Source organism: Strix aluco, chromosome 9 (assembly GCF_031877795.1).
Source record: "Strix aluco isolate bStrAlu1 chromosome 9, bStrAlu1.hap1, whole genome shotgun sequence".
NCBI classification, from domain to species: domain Eukaryota; kingdom Metazoa; phylum Chordata; class Aves; order Strigiformes; family Strigidae; genus Strix; species Strix aluco.
In genome coordinates this window covers 29,911,024-29,936,777 of record NC_133939.1, presented here as the reverse complement: position 1 = coordinate 29,936,777, position 25,754 = coordinate 29,911,024, and the positions used below count along the sequence as shown (strand labels likewise).

Here is a 25,754-nt window from a genome sequence, read left to right as displayed (position 1 = left end):
ACTGCAACAAAGAGAAGTTTAAAATGAGATTTCATTTTGAGATCCCCTTGCGCGCGATAAGGTGCTGTCTGGCGGCTGTATCAATCACTGCCAAGGCACTGAAGTCTGATATGCCCTCTGTAGCCAAAGTTTTGCTAGCCAATTTTTCAGGGGGATGTGAGCTCACCGATTTATCAGCGAGATCACTTCCCCCACAAATTGGGATTAAAGGGGCTGTTTCAGATCATAATATTAAACATGCAAATATTTTCTACCAAAGATACTTTATCATCTCTGCTTGGCAAGGGCACACAATTCCAGTTCCAACTATTTCTGTATGTACATGTACAAATTCTCATAAGAAAACAGAAACCCCAAAGGTGAAGAAACGCATTAGGATTCCTCTGTTTTAATTGTCCTAAGTGTATCAGGTTCCACAGTCCTAAAAATATCTAAGTGGGAAAATCAGCAGAGAAAGCAGCAATTAACTCAGGAGCTCATCTCAGATCCTCCACTGGGGTAACTGGGTAAGGCTCCACTCAGGGAAACCCATGTGGGACTCAGCAGATTGTTACAGAAATTGGGAGATATTTTGCTTTTAGAGCCTGTGCTGAAATGCAAGCAAAGGCAAAAATAAAAAATTCTCTTCTTCCCAAGGGTTAGCAGAAAAGGAGGGAAGTCGTGTGCCATACACATACTCCAAACACTGCGGGGCAGTAACATTATTACCTCTTCTCTTCTGGGACCTCATAACAGGAGAGAAAAAATTGCTGGAAGTTTGATTCCAAATACAGCTGGGCTATAAAAATACATGGGGGACTTTGGCAGAACATGGCCCAAGCATCACAAGCGAGACATTTTCTGAAGAAAAAGTCAACTTATTTCAAACAAAAGAGGATCTGCTACACTGTGCCATGACAGAGATAAATGAGAAAAGCGCATCAGACAAATTGCTTCCCTTCAGCCATATGGGGAAAAACTACAGCTACGTCCTCGGATGGGCTGGGATGGTGTGACGGAATGAGCTTTTTTCTCAATGGCTTGAAAGAAGTTGACTTTTTGGTACATATTCACTAGTTTATTTGGAAGACAATCCTCCCTCCAAGAGATAAACACAGGCTCAATTAACATTTAAAACACATTTTTGTTTCCTAAACAAACTGTGCAGCAGATGTAACTGGAAGAGAAGTTTTGACCATTTTCATGTCACTTTGATCCAGCTGGAGTGTCTCCAGCCATGCTGAAGTGCTGCTACTCGCCTGGAGTGAGGCAAAAGAACAATAAACTCTACTGAGTAATATAATATGTAACTGTTATACAAAACAAAATTACAGCAAAATAGCTCAGCATGAAAGCAGTCATTATCCCTGCCACAATTTTTATCCAAAATTTTTCAGAAACTCTATTTGGATGTACATAACCCACTGTTTTTTTAACAATGCTTATTTTATGTATTCGTGTAGTTTTTCATAAGCATCCCTTGCATTTTATGGCATTACATCTGCCAGTAGGTGAAGATCTAAAATACAAGCAATGAGGTGTGGCAAAATACTTTGCTTTATCTTAAAATCAGGCTCAGGAGACTACAAAAAGAGATCACAAGGCTTTCAGAAGCAACTCTGATTTCCAGTGGCTTCAAAACATACAGTTATTGGAAAAAAAGAAATTACTAAAACGTTCAGTTGACCTATGCCCCAAGATGGTGTTTTGCTTTGCACAAATTTATGGTTAAGGGACAAGTTCTGATTTCAGCTTCACCCACGAGACCGTCACTGACATCAACAGAAGCAGTGTGTATAAACAAGGGGGCAACCTTTAAAATAAAGGGATCTCTCTTCAGCCAAAGCTCTCATCTCTCCAGGGGTCTGTCTGAACTGCCAGGGTGGAGGGAGCAGTTCAGTGAAAGCACAAGAGGTTGCTTCTAGAAGCCAGCAGAAAGGATTTGCTGCTCATATCTGCAATCTATACCATAAAGGCCAAGTCTCAATCCTCGCCACCTCTTTCCCCCAAGTAAACCTCCCAGTGAAATAAAATATCAATAAATAAAATTCCCACACTACCATCGTTGTTTCATTTCCCACGTGTTTTGCTTGGCCGGGAAGGGGATGCCGGTGCTGATTCGCATCTATAAGTAAGAACTAGCAGCGTATCTGTAACGTGGCTCTGTTACAGGAAAAGGAAGAGGGGGAGAAGTGACAACAGAGGTTTTCAGGAAGGCATTGCCATGGTGGGCTATGAGACGAGACCGTCAGCAGCGCGTGTGTCCGCAGGGACCATTTTGCTGCTTGCACGTTTCTACTTGGACCCGAGTTAAATAAATGAACTGGCTGCAGTAATGTTTGTAACTTAGCAGTTACGCTTAGAGATCAGAGTGCTCTTTTAATTCTTTCTTGTGGGTGCGCTCATTGTTATATACTGAGCCTTTAAGATCTGTCCAGCTTTTATGATGCCAGATGTGTTTCTGCTTATTTTATCGCAGGCTGATTGTCTGCATTGCAGTGAGTCATTCCCCATACATCAGAGAAATCCATGGCTCTTTTCTTCCTTTCAAGAAGCCTGATCTGCACAGGAGCATGAAGAGACACGACCCATCTCTTGGCTCAAAATAGGGTGGGGGCAAAATCTGCACAAGGAACCAGCGGAGGAAAGCAAATAAAACCTTTACGATGGAAAAGGAGGACTATGAGAGATCTGCTGTGTTACTAAACACACAAGAGGCACAGGTTCCCTTTGGTCACCACATCTGGATGCAACCCCAGGCAATTGTGGGCCAATGAATGTCCCATCAAAGTAGCTCCTCATACCCCCACAAAACTGTGGGCCACAAAACACTCAAGTTCCCTGAAAGAACAAAAAAAATCCTTAGGGTAAAGAGGCAAAACTCACAAGAAGGTGAGAAAAAGATCATCAGTTATGTCTGTGAAGGAAGAGGGAACTTGCCCAGGTGATGAGGGGCAGCAGACCACATCTCACATCACAAAAGAGGGAAAAGCCCCATGAAACAAAAGTGTTCAACCTAGAGAAGAGGGATTCAACTTCCCCCAGATCTGCCTAAGCCCCCCCAGCAACTCTAGTGTAAGTTTTGCCCCCAAAATGGTGACTAGCCTTAGCTCCAGGATGCAACACCCAGCCACCACCCAAGCACATTTTAAGGCTCTTTCTGCACTGTTTATACCAGAGGGAAGAACCAAACCGGCAGCGTGGCACTGCCAGAAGCACATCCAGATCCTTCAGATCCAGTGGTGGGGTTTCACAGGGTGTGTAACCTGTGGCCAGGTGACAGTGCTGTGCAAGCCTGGCATTGATGTCAGGAGCCTCACAGACTGATAAAGCTTAAAGGTGATTGCAGAAACAAAATCAAGTCACCGGATTGCTGGTAACTACTTAGATATTTCAATCAGGGCAGATCTTCCATAATCCAGAAGTATTCATGCTTTTTATCTTTTTAGAAAGCAAAACAAGGAGAGGAGCCACTCATCTCATGTTGGAACGTTCACCTCTGCCATCCTTTGCGTGTTGTTTTTATCAATGTTTTTGAGTATCTAGTGAAAGGTCTCCCGGCTGTCACCAGAAGAGAGCCCAGTACAAGCAGATGACAAGCGTGCCATCTCTGCAAACACGCAGCGCTCGTGGTGGCAGAGCGGGCTGGAATGCACTCTGCTGCCAAGTTAGCAGCTTGCAGTTTCTTCGAAAAATAAGACATATGACAGAGGACATAATGCCAGTTTGACACTTCTAAAAGAGAGATTGGAGATTAATTATTCAACGCAGGCTTGCTCAGGCTGCACATGCAATGCTTGGTAGCTATGTGTATCAGCACAAACCAACCAATTAACAAATACAAGAAGAAAACATTCTGCAAATCGTTTCTTTGTAAACTTTCTGTAGTCTATAATTTCCAACAATATATGAAATACAACATGTCCAGTTGGTTCCTTGCTTATTCTTGGTATTGGCATAAAACAGTAACAACAAAAGGCAAAATAAATTCAGTCCCTTTTAAGCAGCAGAATGCAGCAGAAAAGGGGCCTCAGATACACTCCCATGGGAAGAGCCGGTTCAACACGCTAAAACACAGAATCTGAAATAAATCCTTGAATTCTGATCCCAGCTGTGCTCATTTGAGGATTAGCTAGTTATAACCTGTAAAGCTTCTAGGAGATGTTGACTCTTAAGTAGTAAAAGCAGAACTAAATGTGGTCAGCTGCAGTTCTTAAAAAGGTAAACTTTGCTGGGGTGATGTAAGTAAACAAGGAGGGAACAACAAACTTCATTTGCTCACAGTCTTCAATGTGATTTTGGCTTCTCCCTCTCCAGAAATAAGATTTACAAAGCCAAACCAAATCTGGTTTTGATTCTCAGGAGATAAATTGCATTTTAAATGAATATAAAGCTCAAGATCAGCAGAAACAGCAAGTGGAGTGTCTTCCTGTGTGATCAGACACCCGTTGCCCAGCCAATACACACTCAAAACTAAATGCCAAAGGAGAAAGGATCGGCCTTATTGCAACAAGTGACATAAGAGTGGCACAACATCCCTCCGTGCCAGTGACCGGGAGAGCAGAGGGGCCGCCCCCCGCCCCTCTGCTCCTCCCTGCCTCCCACCAGGCTCCCCCATGCCACAATATCCAGTTAAATTAGTGCAACTGTCTCATTTAAGAGTATTACTGAGAAAATTCTGAATTATTAAAAAGGTTGCACAAAGGAAATTTACCCTTAAACTTCCCTGCGTTTTTCATGTGTCTTGCTTTACCTTGAGCATAACGCACCCTGATGCCCTATGATGGGTTTGCCCGATGTGCCTACACGAGGGTAGGCGAGATGCTTCGAGGTGCACCGCTGGTCCTTCATCATCGAGCCGAGTCGTTACCCAAACACACTGAGAGCTGCCAGCAAGCAGTGGCACCGGGCACAGAGCCTGACCCCCAACAACACCCACACCGGAGATTTAAGGGACTGACTTTGGATAGGGGCCAAAAGAAACTGCTTTCTCTGGAGATTCTATCTCCACTATCCATCATCTCCATGATGACCACTATCCTTAATGAAACCACATCGTTATCTGTATCTAAAAGGCAGAAGTCATCTTAAGGCAGAAGATAAATACATGGAATATTTTCTCCCGCACAGCCAAACAATGCCACTTTTCTCCCCTCCTCCTTTGACTCCGCTGGAGGCCAGTTTGGAAGGAGGATGACCAAAAAGTCTGATGCAGGAAGGCAAAACCTACAGTGAAATCTCTAGCCTTTATGCAAACTCCAGTTGACTTAGTCCAAGTTTTGCCTCAAGGATCACTGAAAGGACACAGAAACTGCGGGATTCAGCTCTTTGCTGAAATAAATTATCCAGGTTACTGTACAGCATCAGTGCCACACTTCAGCAAATGGTTAGATTTATTACATACCATTAATTTGCTGCTATATAATCGAGTTTTGTCCCAGCCATAAAAATTTGAATTATTTAGCAGAAACTCTTTGAGTTCAGCAGAACATTATTTTTGCCTTTACAGAATGGTGATTTGAGGTGGAAGGAAAATGTCTATTAACAGTGGTGAAAGACACATAAACTCATACCTGGGAATGAAAATAAAATCTCATTAGAAATCATGATGTGTCATAAGTAACCAGTTGGGTGGCCTCAGGACACGCAAGCAATCAGGTAGTTTACAAGCTCGTGGTGGTAATCTCCTCTAGGGTGTATTTTTAGGAGCGGGGGATAGCAGCAGGGTAAAACGGGTCTCGTTGGGGTCTAAGGCATCTCCCAGTCCCAGCAGGACAGGGCTAACACGGGACCTTCATAAGCAGCATCCCTCGCTGCTGGGCTCTTGGGCTGCCCATCAGAGGTGGTATTTTAGGGAGGACAGAGGGCTCTGGGAGCTGCCTGATGGTTTTTGTATACACAGTGTGTTTGAGTCTGGTCATGTCACCTGGATTAGGTGAACATCGCTCCTGCATCCAGACCGCACAGTTATGACTAAAGCAAAAACTTCAGTGCGAAGTCATTACGCTGCCATGAAACTCCCATAACTTTTTAGGAGTTTGTCACTGTAAATCCTTTCTAGGCATAATGTTCCCATTGGGTCAGATCCTGAACCAAGATGTGGTGAGGCTTAAGCCCAGCATCACCACCGAGTGTTTTCATTATAAAGACATTTGTCTGAAGTATCCAATTAACTATGGCTACAAAGCCAAAAAAATCTGCATTACACTATACGAGAAAGTTCATATTTCACTGCATGATTACAACATTCCTGAAGGCTAAATGCATCTAAAATATGATATCATACAAAGGGTGTGCAAAGTATGTTTTTCTTTTTCTCTGCCTTTCATTTCACATATAGGTACACGGCAACCTAACTTAGCTAAGCCCCTGGGATCATGACGATTATGTGCTTTTATCAAATAGGAGTTTTAACCATTCCATAAACAGACAATTTGTATAAACAGAGCGTATATGTGCACAGACCAGATACACAGTAAATAATAATTTTATATTTATCTTTACAGTTATGAGAATTTAAATATTTCTCTTTTTCACACTCATTAATCTCTTCTAGAAAGTTTCCTTCTTTCCCATTAACCTGAACCCCATTTCTGCAGAGACCCTTTACTACGTGACTGCTCCGTGGTTAGAAGATCGAAGGGCAGTCCTAGTCACCAAAATACCACATCTGATTTTTGTGGTACTTGCTCTCCTAGCCACGCTGGTATTACAGTCTAGACCTATCGTGGTCTCACGAGCAGGAGTATGTTCTGGGTAGGGCAGTCTGGTTACTCATGAAGAAAAGAATACTTAGATGTATTACTTTATGCAAGATTTAGAAAAAAAAACCCAACCCAAACATCAAAACAACCCAACCCTAAAACCAACCAACCCACTTCTTTTGTTTTTAAACTTACTTCATCAATATGTCCAACAGCTCCAAAGATCTTTGCTGTTTGCCCAATCAAACCTGGAAAACTCTCACCAATTTCTTTCAGCATTGGAAGAAAAGTGGCTAAGGCTGTCGGTTCATAGCTGGATATTTCTGTAAGTATATTTAGAATAATGTCACTGTGGTTAGGGTCTCTCAAGTGTCCAAACAGAAATGGAATACACTCTTTCAGCACCTATTAAAAAAAATCAGACAGAAACGAGTCGTGAATATAGTTGTCAGTTGTGAACACGTATAACCAAAAGAGGTCCTGTACATTGGAGTGATAAAAATAAAATCAGTTTTCCACCCTTGCTGACCTTTGCACAGAGCTATTGCTGAGGTCAATCGAAGTTCAGCTCAACATATGGAATAAGGGTAGGCTGTAGCCCTAAAATATTGCAGTTATGCATATATAAGTAAGGAAATGCTCAATTGTTAAAAAAGACAAAAAAACCCTCACCAAATATTTCCCTTGCTCTGGGCCAGTCCTGTACTTTATTGATTAAAACAAGATAAGACTTAGCCTCCCCCAATGATCCAGTAAAGTACTAGTAGAAATTTTTGGTTTCTACCGGAAACTAAATAACGTGACAAGGTTAATAGCTGGAACAAAGGAAAAAATAAGAGGCAAATCCTCATCGCACAGAAAAATGCTGTAGGCAAGATGTCATTTCTTATAAAAACACAATTTTCAAGAGGCTGAGGGTGTAGTCCTTAAAATCATCTTACAAACAGGATACAGTGTATACAACCATCTACTGAATGATTATTTTTCATATAAACACACGTACGTGCACACTCACACACCCACCTCTGATTCAGTGAAACTGTTGCATCTGTGTAAAGACATTTCAAGGCAGAAATGGGGCATAAGGTGACCCATTCTTCTGTTATTTTTTTGAGGATTATCAGTTTTAGCAAGTTGACACCTATCGCTCTGGCAAAATACTGCAGGTGGGTGGCTGAATAAATTGTTAGTAGGAATAAATGGTAATAATAGTAATAATGAGAATACAAAACAACTTCAGACGTGTCAGCTCCAGCGTAGAGCCCTGCAATAGCCAGTGGTGCACCCCAGCTCCCTTGGCTGACAAGTCCCTTGCTTCCAAAAGGAGCTGCATTTCATCTGGGACTGTGTACTACGATAAAGCTTCCTCAGCTACCTGGGGGAACAGTACTAACTACTGTTAATTCTTCTTTTCCAAAGATTCTATGAATTTCATGAATTCACAAAGCAGGTAGTTTTGTGCCTTGTTCTACTGTGCTGCGTGCTGCCAATGACACGCAGTTTCCAAAGCATGATATGTCTTGCCTTAATTAATCTCCAGCTCACTCCTAATTAATTCCTAACTCATTTTGATTTTCCTTAATATGTAATTTAACACAGTTCATATGTTCTAACGGAACCATAGCTATGGGAATTCATACTCAGCTGACAGAGCAAGAGCCAAAAAAAGTTGAAAACAGTTCTGGTTTAACACAAACTTTTTGGTCCAGCAGAGTCATTGTTATGCTCTCTTTATGATTAGATGGAGAATTTGGAATGGAATGAAAGAATTCACGGGGAATTAGCATAGGAAAGCACTGTCATGCATGTTATGGGACTCCTCACTGTTGGGAGAGCAGCTAGCAGGCAGACCTTGCCAAGTCATCTGAAACAAATAAACTCCTCCAAAAGGAGGTGCAGCATTTAGCAGTAAGATCTTCCAAACAGTTTTACCCCCAGTTCTTTCTTCCTAGCCACGATCTGGAGGAGCCTGAGGAGGTGGTGGTGTTCGGCTTGATCCAGCTGAGCCATCAGTGCCACCAGCTCTCTCAGGTGGAGGTTTATTGGCTGCGGTCGCTTCTCGTACAGAGCAGGCAGGACACGCAGCAGCAGCGAGTTCCCTGAGAACAGAGGAAATGAGAGGGCAGTGACTTGATGCGTGGCCGTACCCTCAAGCTGGAGAGAGCCCTAGAAAAATCAGCACACACCTGGAGACACCAGTTTTATTTAAGAGTCATCAGTACAAAACCAGGGAGGCATAAAACACACTGTAGAAAAATATATACTGGACCAAGAAGCCCAATAAATAGCCTAAAGAGAATTAATCATTGCAGGTATAATGATGTAGGTGTAAAAAAAAAAAAAAAATCCTATTAATTATCATTTTCATTCTCAAGTACAATATCATGAGAAGTTTGCTTAACGAGCTTTCAGATTAGAATGATACTCTGTTAAATCCTAGACCAAACTAACTGCGATTTAAATTAATTAAAAAAGAAAGAAAGAAAGAAAGAAGGCTAGAAAAGACATAAAAGCTATAATCCCTTTGTCGAGATTCAGACTTTCAAATTAAATAAGCAGCATGTGGAAAAAATAGCTGGTTATTAAGAGAACTAAATATGCATGACAGTAAATTTGAACATAAATAGTTAAGGATGCCATTTCCAGGAATAGAAAGGAGCCAGAGAGAGTCAACTGCAGACAGACAAAGATATGCAAAACCCTCTCTCACACGTTTTCTTAAGATGTCTGCGCATAATTCAATTTGAAGCCCAGGCTCATACCAAAATATATAACTTCACGTTGCTGTACATGCCTGCCTCAATATATTTAAGTTTCACTTGAACAACATATGGAAAACATCTGCCTATTGCAATGTAGTGTGGCTCCTTTTTGTAAACCCTTGAAAGTCCTTAAGGTCTCTTTGGATTTGGTTTCCAATAGGAACTAGCTCTCTGGCCTGCTGCTTTTTCTCCAATCTAAATCTGAGCTGCGTAATTTTGGAAGATAAGCAGGTCACTTCATGGCTGGTAGAAAAAGGATAGATGGGTTCAGCCTGGACGACATCGTGCTCTTGCCAGATACAGAAAACACACCCCGAGACACTGTTAGGCCTCGCAACGTCACCTCTGAGCCAAGTAACTCACGTCTAATTCATCGCAGGTTCAGACAACTTTTAGTCGAGCAGCTTGTAATGATCCCTAAGGGGTCCTTCTGCTTCGGAGGAGTGCCTCCACACTTCAGCCAGCCACACTTCTGCATCCTACCCTGAAGCATTTATTCTGCCTGAAGAATCATTGGCTTCTCCTCGAAGGCAGCTCTGAGCCCTCCGTACAACCTCTGCAGCGCTAAAGACAAGGTTCAGACCCCGCCTCTAGTCCCATGGATGTGGCAAATTTCTGTCTTGTTTTCTATATATAAAGCACAAAGGCCAGCTGCAAAGGAAAGATATTTGCTGAGGAATTACTCTAAACAAATTCACAAGCTGTTCAGTTCCAGCCATTTTCTAGCCAAATTTTTCGTGCAAATATCCTCCTAATGTTACAAGTCGATGTGTAAAAACGTGTCACTTTTGTCACTATCATACAATGGGATTCATGCAAAGCACCAACTCACCCAGAGTTAGAACCAAAATGGTGAGAAGATGTATTTATTGAACTTTTCTAGAGTCACATCTGAGTTCCAAATTGAAAAATTTTGTAACTGAATACACTAAAACTTATTTTCTTCTCCAGATAGTTTAGTGCTTACAGAAATAAGTCCTTTCTTTGCACGTGCACATGTTTAGCTTCCACTGGAAATTTTCTGCCCATATGGAACAGAGCCCTTAAGCTCCAGTTGAATTTCAGCAATGGTAACAATTGCAAAAGATGAAATTCCCATGTTCCTGGACAGGCAAAATTCATCTCAGCTGTAAAAATGCAGAGGGAGGGAATTCAGCAGAAACTAACAAAAACGAGCAGCTTTAAACAAGGAAAACCAGCCCTGAACCTGAGGCATGCTATTGCCTAAGCTGGGATGTCACAGATAGGAAGGTATCTGGAGAGTAAGACTAATTATTCAATCTGAGAAAACAAGCGTTTAAAGTATCAGATGTATTAGAGGAGTGATACTATTTGTCACGACACAACATGATGGATTGCAGCCACAAAACTCTGAACAAAAATACGTTGTACAAATGCAAATTTGGGCAGTTTCCCACAGCAAACATTGCTGGGTTTACATTTGCTAACCAAGAGAAATGAAAAGCGAAGGCAATTTAGAAGCAACCCCATCACACTGGAGTGATATTTAAGTGACCTCACTGACATGGAATTGCTTTTAATTGAATAACCTGTGTTTACAAACTCATAAACAATCCAAGCAGATACCGCAGTTTGTGTCTGTTCTTCATATAACTTAAGAAAGGTCATAAAGCACAACCCAAGTCACTATTTTCTTGTCTTTTCATGTTTCAAGCTAGCTCTGAGCACCTCTTGCTATTTGTTTGTCACGTCTTTTCAGTTTTTAAGGGATTTACGCACATGCAGCTCACCAACCTTTTGATTCTCAGTGCTCAGACAGTCAGAGGTGATATTGTGCCCATTCCCAAGTAATTTCCTTTCTTCCATCTTGCTTCATCTGTCTCAGTCTAAACTAAGAGCCTAAAAAGTAAGTTTGTTCTCCCAGAATGGAAAAACATTATACTCAACTCCTTAATTACCTTCTCTCTCTCTTCCTTCCTCTACCACCCTTACCCCCAATACTTTCCAGATTAGATTTTCTCAGCCTTTCCAAGCAGACCACACACTGGGAATTATGCAAGTCAGGAAAAGACTAATGTACAGTTGGGGCCACTCGATGGCTTTGCACGGCTGGCTGCAAGACAGGCAGGGAGGACGCAGCCGGGGCAACCCCAACCAGGACCATGCCCTGGGCACGCTTTGGCCACGCTCCCTGCACACATAACGAGCACCAAAGGTCACCTTGTGCTCAGTCTCTGCTCTGCCCAACCCAGAAGCAGAGAGCCTGGGGAAGAAGAAAAAAAAAAAAAAAAAGAGAAAGAGCCTGGTAGCATGCTGCAAACTAACGTGGACAGAAGGAGCTCTCAACGCTATACAGTGGTGTTTTGACATTCACTCCAAATTGAGTATTCAAAGATAAAAGCTTGTGCATCAAGACTAGTTTTTTCCCCGGAATGACTTAAGTTAGGCACATACCTCCTCGAAAACTTTTGCCTCTACTTCACCAAACCTTTGAGGTTTCTAATACATCGCTTCGACATTATTACTTATTATTTGCGTTTGCAGGAGAGCAGCTGTAGGCTTCACAGTGGCAGGAACCCCCTGTACACATCGGGCAAAACAGCGAGACAGTGTGGCACTTAGGAATTGCAGGGTGCTGTGGCCAGCAAGCCCAACGCCCAGGTAGCCCAGGTTTGCCCAAGCAAGGCTGGGCGCCGGGAGGCAGCTGGTGCAGCATCACCGGGCTCTCAGCAGTCTTCTGCAGCGCCCAGAGCATCAGGTAGCCTTGGGGTGCTGGGAACAAGCCTGGAGGAGCCAGGAGCGGGCTGGGGACCCTCCAGCTTTACCTCCCTCCTCAGTCAAAAGGCAACACCTGGGAAGTGCCTCTTGGTTCGTGCTGCAGGAGGAGGAAATGGTTGAGGCCACGGATTCTGTCTCAACTGCCTCGTGTGGCTGCACCTCCTGCTCCTGGCCCAGGTGGCGGAGGCTGAACGAGCGAGAACAGGGGCCCAAGGCCCTTGTCACACACTCCTATATATAGTGGTAAGGGCTAAAGCAGAGACTCAAATGGAAAGGGAACACAGATTGCAAGTCAGATGTGATTATGGGTTGGGTTTTTTTGCTATTCTCTGAATATTTCATAGCTAATATCTAATTTGTACCATATTACCCCTTATCTCACCTAAACAATGCATCTCAGAAATAATGGCCCATTGAAGTGATAAGCTTTCAGAATTTAAAGCAGATTAACACCAGTAACAATAATACTTAGAGCTAGATTAATGTCTAATCCAAGAGTGCCTTGTTTCATTTTTTTTTTTATTTTCCAAGGTTAACAGAAACAACTCTAATCATGCAGCTGCCACTCTACATGCTCCCGAAACAAAATATTAGCGGTAGCATATTATCCACATAGTTATGATGCTGTTATTGGTAATTAGGGCTAGAATAGCAAAACCCTAACAAGCTGTCTTTGTGAGTTCTCCTTTACTGCTTAAAGCAGTAAACTGTTAGTATATAATAGAAGTTTTTATATATAACCAGCAAAAAAGCTACAATATTTAGGTCAAACCATCCACATGTATCCAGACCAACCCTAGGTATGTTTATTTTTCTACCAATCCCCTCCAGAGCCCTTGCACGTACCAACTACAAAACGGGGTTTGCAGAGAAGGCTTTCCTGTCCACAAATAACACAAAATAACCCACAAAGCCAATGCTTGTAGGCAGCGAACTCCAAGTGATTGCAGCCCCCGCCCTCGCATCGCTGCACGTTACAACCACCCGCTCTCGGAGGGGAAGCGGCAGCTCACAAGAGCAGCTTTCCCTGTTTCTTCCCCTCCGTGAGTCAGTTCATCTCCCCCCAGTGCAAACCTGGAAGGCTGGAGTCGAGCGAGCTGCACGCCCCCTCCTCCTCTCAGCCAAAACCAACAGGCAGAAGTGCTCTTATTACAACACTGGCACCAGCACTGCTCATTCATTCAAGCCGAGGCGCTCGGAGCATTTATTAGGGGCTCCTCGCCGCGTCTCGCTCGCACTCTTGTCTCTGCTGAAGGCTGACTCTGACTTTAGCTCCAGACAGCCCAGCTATTTTCAGGAAGCAGCTCGAGAATGCGGCCCCAAGAAATACTTTCTCTGCTTATGCTGTTCTGTGTTTTCAGGGCTTCTGTTTCTGTTTTGGAGGAAGATGAGGACTATGATCTAATGTATGTGAATCTGGATAATGAAATTGAAGGTCCAGTTCTTGGTACTGAGGAAAGTAAGTAGATTTAAACTAAATTTGTGTTAAGGGCAGAATTGCATTCTTTGTTGCCTAGCTCTTGTAACAGTTATTATTATAAACATTTTTTTTTTTTTCCCCAGAGGAAGCAGCATGTGCTTGTATCAGTAGATTATTATGTATGGCAATTGCTAGAGCATTGGATGGTGTGCCTTGGAATTTACTTTATACTCTTTATTTTTCAGTTTTCCTGCAAAAGACTGCCGATGACAGTTTCAGAATTGCTATAACGCACACTACTTTTCTGTTTTGATATAGAAGGAAACACACTGACAGTCTGGAGCACATAAGCCTTGCACAGAGCCAGATTTTGTCAAATACTCCTGTTTAAAAATGTAAGTACAAAGGAATAGCAACATCTGTCTCTTCCATTCCAGCTGTTTTGTCCGACTGCCAACGAGAGCACACTGAGTGGGACAAGCTCTTCATCATGCTCGAGAACTCACAGATGAAAGAGAACATGATGCTGCAGGCGATGGATGAGGTCCTGAAGGTGGACCTGCAGACCCTGAAAGCAGAGCTGAGCCAGCTCACCACCAGCCTCACAGGCACCTTCGCTGCCACGGTCGAGAAAGTCACCTCCCGCGTCGTGTCACAGGTAGAGCAGGCGCTTGTGAGGAGCAGTGACCAAGCTGAAGAAGCCAAGAGGCTTCAGGAATCTGAGCAAGGAAAGGTTCTCGAGCACGTTCTCCTGCTGAGCCACAACGTGTCCAGCAGGCTCGGGCGGCTGGAGAGCGCTTGGCTGAGGAGGTCCGAGGTGGAGGCTCAGGAAACAGCTTTTCAGCAGGATAAATTCAGTCCCACCAGAGGAGACAACCTCATTTTGAACTCTCTGTGGAAAGAGCTACAGCAAACCAGAGCTGAACTGAAGGCATCGCAGACATGGGCAGCTCAGCACTTACTGCCAGCAGGTAAGTCCACATGCGCTGTGCTTTTCTGGAGAGCTCTCTTTGGTGGGCCTGTCCTGACAGAGCTCCTATAAACACCCCTCCTAAGCGCCTTCCTCTGCGTACAACCCCAAAGCAATCTTAGGAACAGCACAGCAGCTTTGAGCAGTCTCTGAACAGTCAGTGTAAGGTTAATGGTTGGACTAGATGATCTTCAAGCTCTTTTCCAACCTGGATGATTCTGTACATACAGGGAGGAAACCCATTAACCGTTCTCGAAAAAGAGGCACTGAGTTTTTCAAATGTGGGATCAAAGAAGGGTTTAATCAAAGTCCTTATGCAGGGCAAATCCAGCTAGCATCCCACCTTCTGCAGATTAAACGGTTGCCAGAGAGCAGGAAGCATAAAAATTATGTTCTCTCACCTTTTACCTTCCCAGCTGCTAACTCCTACGCACTAGTCACTGAGCTCTCCTGTTCTCTCCATGCATGTACCCGCTCCTTCCTCTTCCTAAACCAAACGCTGTCTCCTCCCCAACTCCCACTGCCCAAGAGCAGAGCTAGATCTGAGGACACGCTGCTGATGTCAGCCTGCTAAACACACTTCCCGCAGGGAGGCACGTTCACTGCATGCAACTGTCAGGACAGAATATTTCTTCAAGCATGGAAAAATTAGTAACACTGCGGTGGTGGGTTTTTTTCCCTCGATTCCAAAACATTTGTATTGGTCAACAAGAGAGATGGCCATAGAAAGACGAGCTCCTATCTCAAATTCCATGTCAGTTTTTCTGTGCTCTGTAATACGACACCCAAAAAGCAGCTACAACAGCGTGGGTATGGCAGAGCAGACCCCCATCTATTTAAAGTGTGGGTGCAGAACTGCTACATGCACAATGTAACTACGCGGAATATAACTCTGCCTACCAGACAGCTATCATTAAACGTGACTAAATGTCACTAACACCTCCTAAACGTTGACATGTCTTTAACGACTGTATTTTCCACAAATCTAAGTTACTGCAGCTCAAAAACCCCACAGAAATCCATGCTCGCAGAATCCTGCGGGCGTGTGCGAATAGGAAGTTAGGGGTGCAGTTACACCAGCCTTGCCCACGACCTGTAGCAGCACCACCAGTGTGAGCTCTTACACAGGTGAGGAAGAAGCAGAGCTTGTTGTAACTCCTAAAGCAAAGGCAACAGCTTACACAAGCCTGTTACAATACAAACACAACATAACAATAGTTTACATCAAAGCGTTTCACAATCTCATCCATCCTTTCATGTAGGGCATGGATTCAGCTTTATAAGTAAATTGCTTTTACTCCTTTATCATCACACTTTAGTAACTTTTGTGTACTGGGAGTAGATCTTACAGCATGCTCCTTTTTTCCCCAGACACAGAGAGCCTTGCCTTCCAGAAAGCATGATCTCATTCTTTATCTCTCTCCTGTAAAGCAGCCAGCCTCGCAGTCAGTTACTCTGCACTAGGTGAGAGTAAAAAACTTGATCAGCATTAAAGATCTCAGTCTCACCAGTGGAAATCCAGATTATTTCCACTGGCTCCTACGTGGTTTTATAAAAAATGTTCTTATTTTTCAATTTAAAGGATTCATTTTAAGTACTTGCAGAGTCTCTCTCTGTAATTTTTTTTCAAGCAAATTTTTAGCAACTGACTTTAATTTCTCACATCTTGAATTACTGCCAGCCATACTCTTGAGGGATTTTCTAATCACACTTTTTGTTCTTCAGTGCTGGTTTTAATTTTGTTTAGGCCTTGATAATAAAGCCTGAAAGCTTGCTAATTGAAGGCTTTTTCACAACAGCGTTCCTAAGTAGCATTTTAAGGAGTATCCCCAACAGTTGCTCAGTGACCCTGCCCCTCCTCAGAAGGGCCAATGAAGAAATGTAGATGTGCTCAAAGCTGAAAGGAAGCAGTCGATGAAATAACACAGCAGTGCAATCCTGGAGGGCACAAAGAGTCCTTCATTCACTAGAGCAGAAGTTTCCACATGTATTTTAGGCATTTTAGATCCTCTACCTTGTTTAAACAGGAAGTGAACCGGCTTAATTGTAGAAAGGGGCTGCTTTTCCCCCCCGTGTCACCTAGAATATTAAGTTATACAAATAGGGAACAGCACATAGAATACCAAAAATGGCTTGGCTTTAGTGATCACCACTTACTTTTCCAAGTTTCACAAATTTCTGATAGTGGTTTTAACTAATCTAATTTCTATTATCAACATATTAATTGGAGATGAGAGGTGAACTGTTTTAAAAATATCAGTTGTTTGCTACGTTTCCCCTGCTTAACCAGTGCGCATGAAAGTTTCTGACCAACAGCCCTAAAGGCAGGATTGGAAAAGGGAGTCATAATAAATAAATCAACACATCTCAGCATGCTTCTGCCAACACCCCCTGGGCCTGATTTTCAGTAGCCCCTGTCCCCTTCTCTGCTGCCCAGTTGTCCAGGGGACAACCACAGGACACCAAGTAACTGGTGACACAGCCGCAGCCTCACGCTGCTAACCCAGGGATGACACGGTATCTAAACCTGCCCTTTCACACATCACTGAGCCCATCCTTGCACCGTAACGTTGCTGCTTACATCACTCCATACTGAAAAAGAACACAAAGGCTGAAACAAGGCCTAAATGAAAGAGAGGGGACTCCTTTAAGAAGCCCAGAAGGGAGTGTATGTCAAGGGTCCTGACTGTCCATGTACAAATAGACTAGTTTTTATTTACTTAACCATCGTTCTAACTTTTTCAGGGTGTGAAACAGCAATTCTATTCCCCATGCGTTCGAAAAAGATATTTGGGAGCGTTCACCCAACTGCTGGAATGACCCTTCACTCCTTTACTGCTTGTATCTGGATCAAGGTGACTGAGGCTTTGGACAAAACTATTGTCTTCTCCTATGGAACCAAGTTAAATCCGTATGAAATCCAGCTTTATCTCAGCCGGGAGTCTGCAGTGCTTGTTGTTGGTGGTGACCAGCACAAGTTAGCTGTCAAAAATGTAGTTGTTCCTGGGAAGTGGATCCATCTCTGCGGTGCCTGGAGCTCGGAGAACGGCTCCGCGTCCCTGTGGGTGAAGGGAGAGCTCGCAGCCACCGCTGTGGACGTTGCCGATGCTCACACCGTTCCAGACGGAGGGATTTTGCAGATTGGTCAAGAAAAGAACGGCTGCTGCATTGGAGGGGGATTTGATGAAGCTTTAGCCTTCTCTGGAAAATTAACTGGCTTTAACATGTGGGACAGAGTGCTCAGCGCCAAAGAGATAGCAGCGCAGAGCGGAGAAGGCGCGTGCAGCATCAGGGGCAACATCATCGGGTGGGGAGTCACAGAAGTTTTGCCGTACGGAGGAGCCCAGTATGTTTCTTAAATTCTGCCAAGGCAGTTTCTGAAGCAGAGAACATATTTCATGAAGAGCTGAACACCAATACGTACAAGCAGAGCTGTAGGAGCCCGTGTGTCTCAAATTCCCAAGGAAGATTAGTATTGAAAGTTTACAAAATTAGGTACTGTGGAGATGGGATTCGATCCCTGCCTGCTGTTTTGGCAAAACACGGAAAAAAATCCCCCAAATTTATCAAGGTGTGATATTGGAAAAGCTGTTCCCGAGGTCAGACGACTGCTGTCTCTCTAGCACAGTGCCTTCTGATGTATAAAAGCGCGTGCCACTGTGGACTTTTCAGAGGCGAATGGTGCCCCGGCTGAGCGGTCTCTGCAGAGCGGACGTAAGGCTGCGCATCTGCCAGGCTCCTCCAGTCATCGGCTTCTGTAGCGCTGATGTCAATTGTACAGAGGAGCCACATAAACCAAGAAATGTGTTGTTTATTAATCGTTGTTAGTAATTTGTAGACTATAACAAAACTAGCTCCTTGTTTAAAGCATTATTTGCGCCACGGATTGACCTAACATATAAAAGTAATATCCCCCATCATAATCTGATGTTACATTTGGAGAAAACACAGCTGTATTATATTGTAAATTGACTTTGTAATAATTTTATTGAAATTATTTTTGTAAAGTTGTTCTGTAAATAAAGATACTTTACTAAACTAAAACTTCCCACACTTCTTATGAATAGAAACTCTGAAAGTAAATACCAGTTGGGAATTTTTCCATGTTTTGAACCATGCAGGTTTAGCTGCTGATAGAAAGAGAACGTAAATAGCAACATCTCGTACAGATGGAGAGACCCTCTGAGGACCAAAATCCAAGCATTAGCCAGGTTTCAAGGCCTGTCATGACTGCAGTCCCCCTTGTGAATGCTGCCACGTGCAAGGATCTGCCATTCTAGGAGTTCTCCCACACAGACACGGTCGCTTGTACAGAAGAGATGCTTTGACATACTGACAGACGTGCCTTGGCCCGAGGCTGTGCTAGCACGGCCCTCAGAAGCTGCGGGAAGGATTGGTTCTGAGATATCCCCAAATAGAAATCAATCAGTACTCCATAATACTGGCCCTCTGAGAAGGACATAGGCATTTTTGAGATATGCTTATATCCAAAGTAACCAACTAGTTTGATGACAATAGGAGTTTTGTACAAGGCAGAATTGATGAATATTCAGTGGCAGCAGCTTTGTTCTCTCACATTCACAAACTTATCCAAATTCCAATAAAAACATAGGGCTGGCTACAGTGCATAAGAAGCAGATGCAGAGAGCCAAGACACTGGTGGTGATCTGCGTGTAGAAAACCAAGCATGAGTAGACAATGATGAATAGTTACTCGCTGGATATGTAACCATTTATGATAAGAACAATTATTCACTACCTGTTGAAGCCTCTGAACAAGTTAAAGGAGAATGTCTTATTCAAAGCAATTCTTATTTCCACTGGAAGCAGCCCACCCTCTTCTGCCCTATTCACATGTTTCTCTTTCTCATTCTCTACAGATGTCCTAAGAACGCACTTTGAAAAGTTCCTTGCCATGTTGCTGCTATGCTTATTCCTGAATTTGACACAGCTACCAGATCCTTCCTCCCACGACACAAAAGTAGTAAGAAAAAGCTATGACAAGGTAATTTCCACTTTATTATGCCATTCAAGGGGGTTCTGCTTCATAACTAGAGTTATATGACCTGCTCCAGAGTTTTGGCAATGCTGTTTAAAGTAAAAAAAAAAAACCAACCCTGCTCTGATTGCTGAAATTTCTCCTATTACCCTGTAATAAAAACGTATCTAAATTTTAAATGCTTAGTAGTAAGCATGACAAAAATCCCTTACTAAATAATATCTGGAAATAACCTTAATTACAGAACAATGAAAGATTACCTCCATTCCTCCGCTGTCAGCCAGAAAACAGATCTTCAGAGTTACGAAAAACACTTGAGGTCCCACCATCGTGCAAGGGCAAAACCGCTCTCAAATCCTCTTACCATAGAGTGCCCTCCATTAAATGAAAACAAATGCTCACGAAACGCAGCAGAAAAAGCAAAATCCTTAAAAAGATTACCAGAAGTCCTTCCCGGCTACTTTTCTTACTGCACCTCATACCTGAAATGCTTTGTCTTGGAAGTAGCCTCTTCCTATCTCTGTTCTGGTTTGGCAGATGACCAAATGCTAAGCCAGTCCTTTCATTCTCACTGACTCAGCTGGAAAACTCTCTGCTTTCCAACTGCTTTGCTCTTCTTTTATCATGTCTGTGGACTAGCAAACCTTTCCCACAGTCTAGTCCCCTCCTGCCCAGCACCACAAGTCACCTCCATCAGCTTCTCTTTCCCTCCTAGCTTAACTATGTTTTTCTTTGTCAACAGTTACTTTGCCTGTTTGGAAACACTAAGTCAATAGTATTTTGGGGGAGTTTGGGCTCCAAGTACGGAAAAGCCACCGCGACCCTGCTCTTGCACTGCAAACGTAAAACTGAAGGTGCAAGCACAAGGCGCACGTGCCTGGAGTACGTTGCTGAGCCCAGTTCTGCTCTCAAACAAGCCTCTGCTGAATGCAACATCCACATCCCTTGCCTGAGCAGCTCTGGAAGGTGGAGCAGCCGTGGGATGCTCAGATTGCAGCAATGACTGCAGGGTAGTTTTGCTGCTGTGCCCTGGAAACAGGAATAAATCTGCCCGAGCCCTTATGCTGATGGAAGGTGTCAGCACAGGGCCTGTCAGCATCGCGGGCACGGTGAGACATTTGCATGTTTAGAAGCTGAGTTCACACAAACTGGAACAGAGTAGTTAAACACTCTTTCTAAAGAGCTCTTTTGTAGCTAATAAGATAAGAAACTGATTATGCAGCCAAACAGTTGCCCCAAGTAATCAAAAAAATCCAGTCGCAGGCAATGGGCCAAAGTCTACTATCAGTCTCCCTGGTGCCATTAGGCTGAGCCCTGTCTGCACAGCACCCAAACAAGGCCCTTTGTCTCCACGCTGCTTGGTAAATTCACCCCGAGCAGCTTACCCTCCTGCTTCCCTTCTCCCTTCAGCAAACAGTCTTTAAGCGCGGTTCTTAGTCTGCAGCAAACCAACCTTTTCACGCCCTAAATATAAGTTACATACAGTGCATTTAAGCCACTATGCAAAACAAAGCACTTTGCCTATTCAGAGTGCCCTCTTCCAGTCTGGAATTTCCAAACCTGATGTCCACAGCAACATCTGCTGGTAGAATAACATAAATACACAAAAACGAGCAGGCATGATGAAACCTTCAGCCGTAGGTATCACTTTTCCCAAACCTAAGACTATACCATAAAACCTGTTTTGCTCTATTTCTTTCTATTAATAGCACTGAGTTACAAGTGGTAATGCACAAAATTAAGACATAAATACTAATGTCACAAGCCTTAAAAGAATTATCCATCTGGCTTTGTAAGCTGTTAGCAATATTCTGTTCTTGGACTCTACTCAATTAGTATTATCACACAGCTCCTACATATTTATTATGTTTATCACACATTTATCCTTAAACAAAGTGGACAGAAATATGCAAACTCTATCATGATGTCTTAAGGACAAAATTACTTTCTAGCTTAGCTATCCCTCCACAACAGACTCCATTTATATTTTTAAGTAAATACAGAATGCACACACTTAATTTGAGGGCTTAACATCTTCATAACAATGTCCTTGGAATAATTAGACAGCAATTATTACTTATTGCTATTACCCATACTCAAAGAAAAACAAACTGATTTTACTACTGCAGTGGCACTACAGTGCAACAAATACTGAACTTTACTACTTCAACTAAATTAGACTTCCTTGCGTAGAGGTATGAATATTTTGGCTTTTTAAACCACAAAAGGAAAGTGTACAGAGGTTAGCAACAATATTCCATGTAAAGCTAATAATGTAAGCAAAATTAAAGAACCACTACAAAGGTTTTATAGCTTACATCTGACTATTTTGCCACAGAATGGGATTCATTTCATCCCCATTTATATTTTGGAGTATTGCCAAAGACACTAATAGAAACGATAAGAGCCCAGTAACTAGTGTCTCATATCAGGGCTTACCGTTTGAAGTCCATTAGTAGGGTATACTAACAAGTACAGATGTATTTCCTGCCCTGCGGGTCATCCAATCTATAATGACACTTCCATAGTCAACAAGGCTCAGTAAATTCACCTATTCTTGATATAGTCTGGTGTTAGATTGCGTCTACCGTGTTTTATCACATCATATCTAGATATGTCCATATGTCCGCTTTCCACATCCACGCCTCACACATGTTTTTATGTATAACTTGTTTGGTTCTATGCCTAATACAGCCTCACTAATCTAACAGTGGGCACACTGCAGGACGAAATCCAAAATCTCAGTGCGTTCATACCTTGAAGGACACTTCTGACAATGGTGTCTGTGTGATCAGCCAGCAGATCTGCTTTAGCGATTGCAGCCAAGGAGAGATAGCTTGACATATTTCTGCAGAGTTCCTTATTGCCCCTCTGAAGAAATTTCACTGCTACTGGAACAGCTAAGGCCATTACTGGAGGTTGATTGTAATTCTGTAAAAACACAAACGAGCATTGAAAAATAAGCAGCTGAAAAAAATGATTAAAATAAGCCTCATGCTGATCAGAATAGAAAAATAAAAATCAAAACAACAGGGGGAAAAAAGAAAAAAATGTCAAGAAAGGTTATGTTTTGGTAACACCACTGAAGGCAGACTTCAAAGAAAGAGCAAGTAAAGAAATTTAAAACCACTGCACCAGGAGATGCCAATAACGCACCTATTTTTGTCTTCTGCAAGAGGAGGAAAAAAACATGATACGAAGTGCACTAGTTAAATGTTAACTGCTGTCACATTTTTAACAAGACATTTTGTGTTTGGTGCTCTCTGACAGCAGAAGCTGTATCCATCATCCACACAGAGTAGGTAGTTTTCATCCCAAAGCGTAGGAAACACCTTGGAGCTGGGAAACGTTGCTTAGTTGCTGGGAAATGTTGCTCTCTGCAGTAAGGGTGTGTGGCTGCCTTCTGCTCCGGCGTCACAGTTAACCTGCCCCACACCAATGCCCAGCCCCAAGCAGGGCAGCCCGGTGTGCAGGCACAGTCAAGGCTCAGGGAAACAATTTCAAGGCTGGATAAATCTTTCCCCAGCACAAGTCAGAGCTTCCCTCACCTAAACTACGCTGAGATTTGGCCTATCTTCATGCTAGCAGAAACCACATGAAGAAAGGACTCCTTGGTTTCCTGAACAGGATTTCAGGCTAAGCCACTGGGACTAAATCAAAGGTAAACTGGTACATGAGAGTCAGCATATTGGGAGACTTGCTCACAGGGCAATAGCTTTAGTATTAATCATCAATTGTCCTGTAATAATTAAGTTTTCCTTCTCTAAACTCCAGCCAACTTCTCTGAACACAAAAGCTTTTGGGTCAACAAAACTTTTTCAGGACCGCTAACTCCTGTTTTCAAAATGGCACTGAGCTGCAGCAATCTCAGGGGTATCTGCACATCCACTTAGATTTTGACACTAAGGTCAGAAAAGGTTTTCTGCAAATATTTCTATACAGAAATTGCATGCACTGACTATACACATCTATGGCCCCTTAAGTTCCCATACATAACTGCCCTTGAAACTAGTAGGATATGTTTATGTGTAACTGAGGACCTACATTCTCTCTGGAACGTCCTTAATCAGTGATTTTCTCTCCTCTTCACCAAGTTTTGAGCATCTCTTTGAAACTGGACATCGTTTTTGAAAATAATCCTGCAATGTGATTATATTTAATTAGCACCTGAAATCACAGGCAACCACTGAAACACAGATGTTTCAGAAAACAACAAAATAGTACTAAGGCAGGCAGTCCAGACTTAACACATGCTCATTCTGGAGCAGCGTTGAAAAAATAAATTTAGCCCCAAGAAAAAACAAATCTGTTATTCCACATACGCTGCTACGTTGCCTCCCAGGCCAGCTCTGCCTCTACTAGCAGTAACAGAGAGCAGGACCGACCCTAATTAAGGCTGCATTATGCTACTCAACGAACACAAAAGAGCCAAGTTTAAGTGGCTATGAGGATTTTTTTCCTTGCAACAGAGACCTGCCAAGCAGAGGAGCGCTGCAGCCACTTCAGGACAGTCCCTTTCTGCCAGCCCCTAAGGAAGAAGCGCCCGCAGCAACTCCTGGGTGTCAAGACAGCTTATCGTGGCAACTGCCATATGGCCAAAAATTGCGTCTTTAATGAGAAAAGCTCTTAAAATGAATAGAGCTTTATGCAGCAGCATGTTTAAATCTACATAATGCCTCATTATATTTGGCTGAGAGGCACTACTGAGTGGGAGCCAAATTCTGCCTCCAAATTATACTCTAGGACTCCATGCAGAAAGAATGGGAAGATAAGGTTTGGCCCTCTGACTATGCGTTAAAAGACCTAAGAAAATTCCAAAGAACATTTTTTTTTTCCCCTGTAAGAAAGATAAAATACTTACGCAAGAAAAGGTTTGAATTCAGATAGAAAGAGAAAGGCTTCATTTGTTACATTATAAACATCAGGGCATGAATGCACACTTATGAAAACGAGAAGGTGACAATGAAAAACAGATTTCAATAATATGATATAGTGATGTTTGCAAACCTAGGGGACCTCCCTGCTGCTAATATCAACAGAAACACGCTGTGAGATTCAACCCAGCTGTCAGATATTCATTACTACTTCAACTATGCCTCACGTATTGTATAAAAACTCATTTTATGCCTTCTTTTTTTATGCAAAGGAACTCGCTGATAATAGCTCTGTTTCAGGGAGCGGTAAATGTACTTTTATAACTTTCTCATTGCATTTCAATGAGCTCCTTTCCTGAAATCATCTGCAACACAGCGCAATCCCCAAAACATTTGGATACGAGCTCGCTTGATTTATGCACACAGTTGCCAACAGCACAAACTGAAAGCTTAGACAAGCCATTGCATATTTTAGTATTCTCATAAAATATGATTTCTTGTACCACAAAGACAAAATATGATTTTACAATGTACAGTCTCTCATCTGGAAAGTTTAAGCTGTGCTGCTACTGGTATCCAAATCCAGTTACTGTTTTACCTCCAGGGACACAGGACAGACAGAGATGAGGCAGCACCTCCAGGAACATGTTGCCTACCAGAAAGTGCGGTCCCTCCCAATGTTGGTCCTTCGCAGAGAAAGGCACAGGGGACACAACTCCCCGATATACCAAGGGCCCTCCCTGGATGCGTTACTGCGCCCTGCGCTGGGGTGCAGCTTATGGATCACGGCGCAGGGGGGCCAGTGCAGGGCAGAAGAAATCTTGCTAAGCCTCAACCACAGTCTTGACTAAATGTCTGGCTAGAAGACGCCTCTATGCTTCCCAAAGCAAAATCAACATGAACCTGGGCTTCAGAAAAGGAGGTTTTTTTCCTTCTTTTAATATTTTGCTATAATACACTTTTTTGTGCAACTTCAGAGTGTCAGACTGGGAGTAAACATACTAAAGGATTGTAAAGTAAAATTTCGTTGAAGTAAATTCAGCATTGATGTTATTTTCTCCTGAAACTGTTTCTTTTGGACTTTAAACACTTTCAGCCAAACTCAGTACGGAATCTCAATAAGTTTATGGAACAATATAACCTACAAGGGGCTAAGCAGTACCTTTCATGGGACAGTGACATACTTGTGCCACTATCACTTGAATTTTTCTAATGAAAGAACAAAAAAACCCCCACATCTGACTTAAGAGGCAGAAGTAAAGAAAGCAATGATGAAACAGCAGATGTACTGCACACAGAGTAGTCTGT

The 25,754-nt window shown here is 42.9% G+C and overlaps 2 protein-coding genes across 6 annotated transcripts in view; one reads left to right on the top strand and one right to left on the bottom strand.

The window, feature by feature from the left end:
• Window positions 1–25,754, bottom strand: part of VEPH1 (ventricular zone expressed PH domain containing 1) — a 98,396-nt gene that overhangs the window by 51,464 nt on the left and 21,178 nt on the right. For all 5 annotated transcript variants that reach the window (XM_074834373.1, XM_074834375.1, XM_074834376.1 and 2 more), the window contains 3 exons: window positions 22,329–22,503; window positions 8,616–8,782; window positions 6,879–7,088 (listed from right to left, as the gene is read on the bottom strand). In XM_074834373.1, the coding sequence (XP_074690474.1) occupies window positions 6,879–7,088; window positions 8,616–8,782; window positions 22,329–22,503 (552 nt within the window). The remainder of the gene's footprint in view (window positions 1–6,878; window positions 7,089–8,615; window positions 8,783–22,328; window positions 22,504–25,754) is intronic.
• Window positions 13,416–18,602, top strand: PTX3 (pentraxin 3). Its single transcript, XM_074834377.1, has 3 exons — window positions 13,416–13,643; window positions 14,042–14,575; window positions 17,320–18,602. The coding sequence occupies exons 1-3, from the start codon at window positions 13,496–13,498 to the stop codon at window positions 17,931–17,933; spliced, it is 1,296 nt and encodes a 431-aa protein (XP_074690478.1). The 5' UTR covers window positions 13,416–13,495; the 3' UTR covers window positions 17,934–18,602.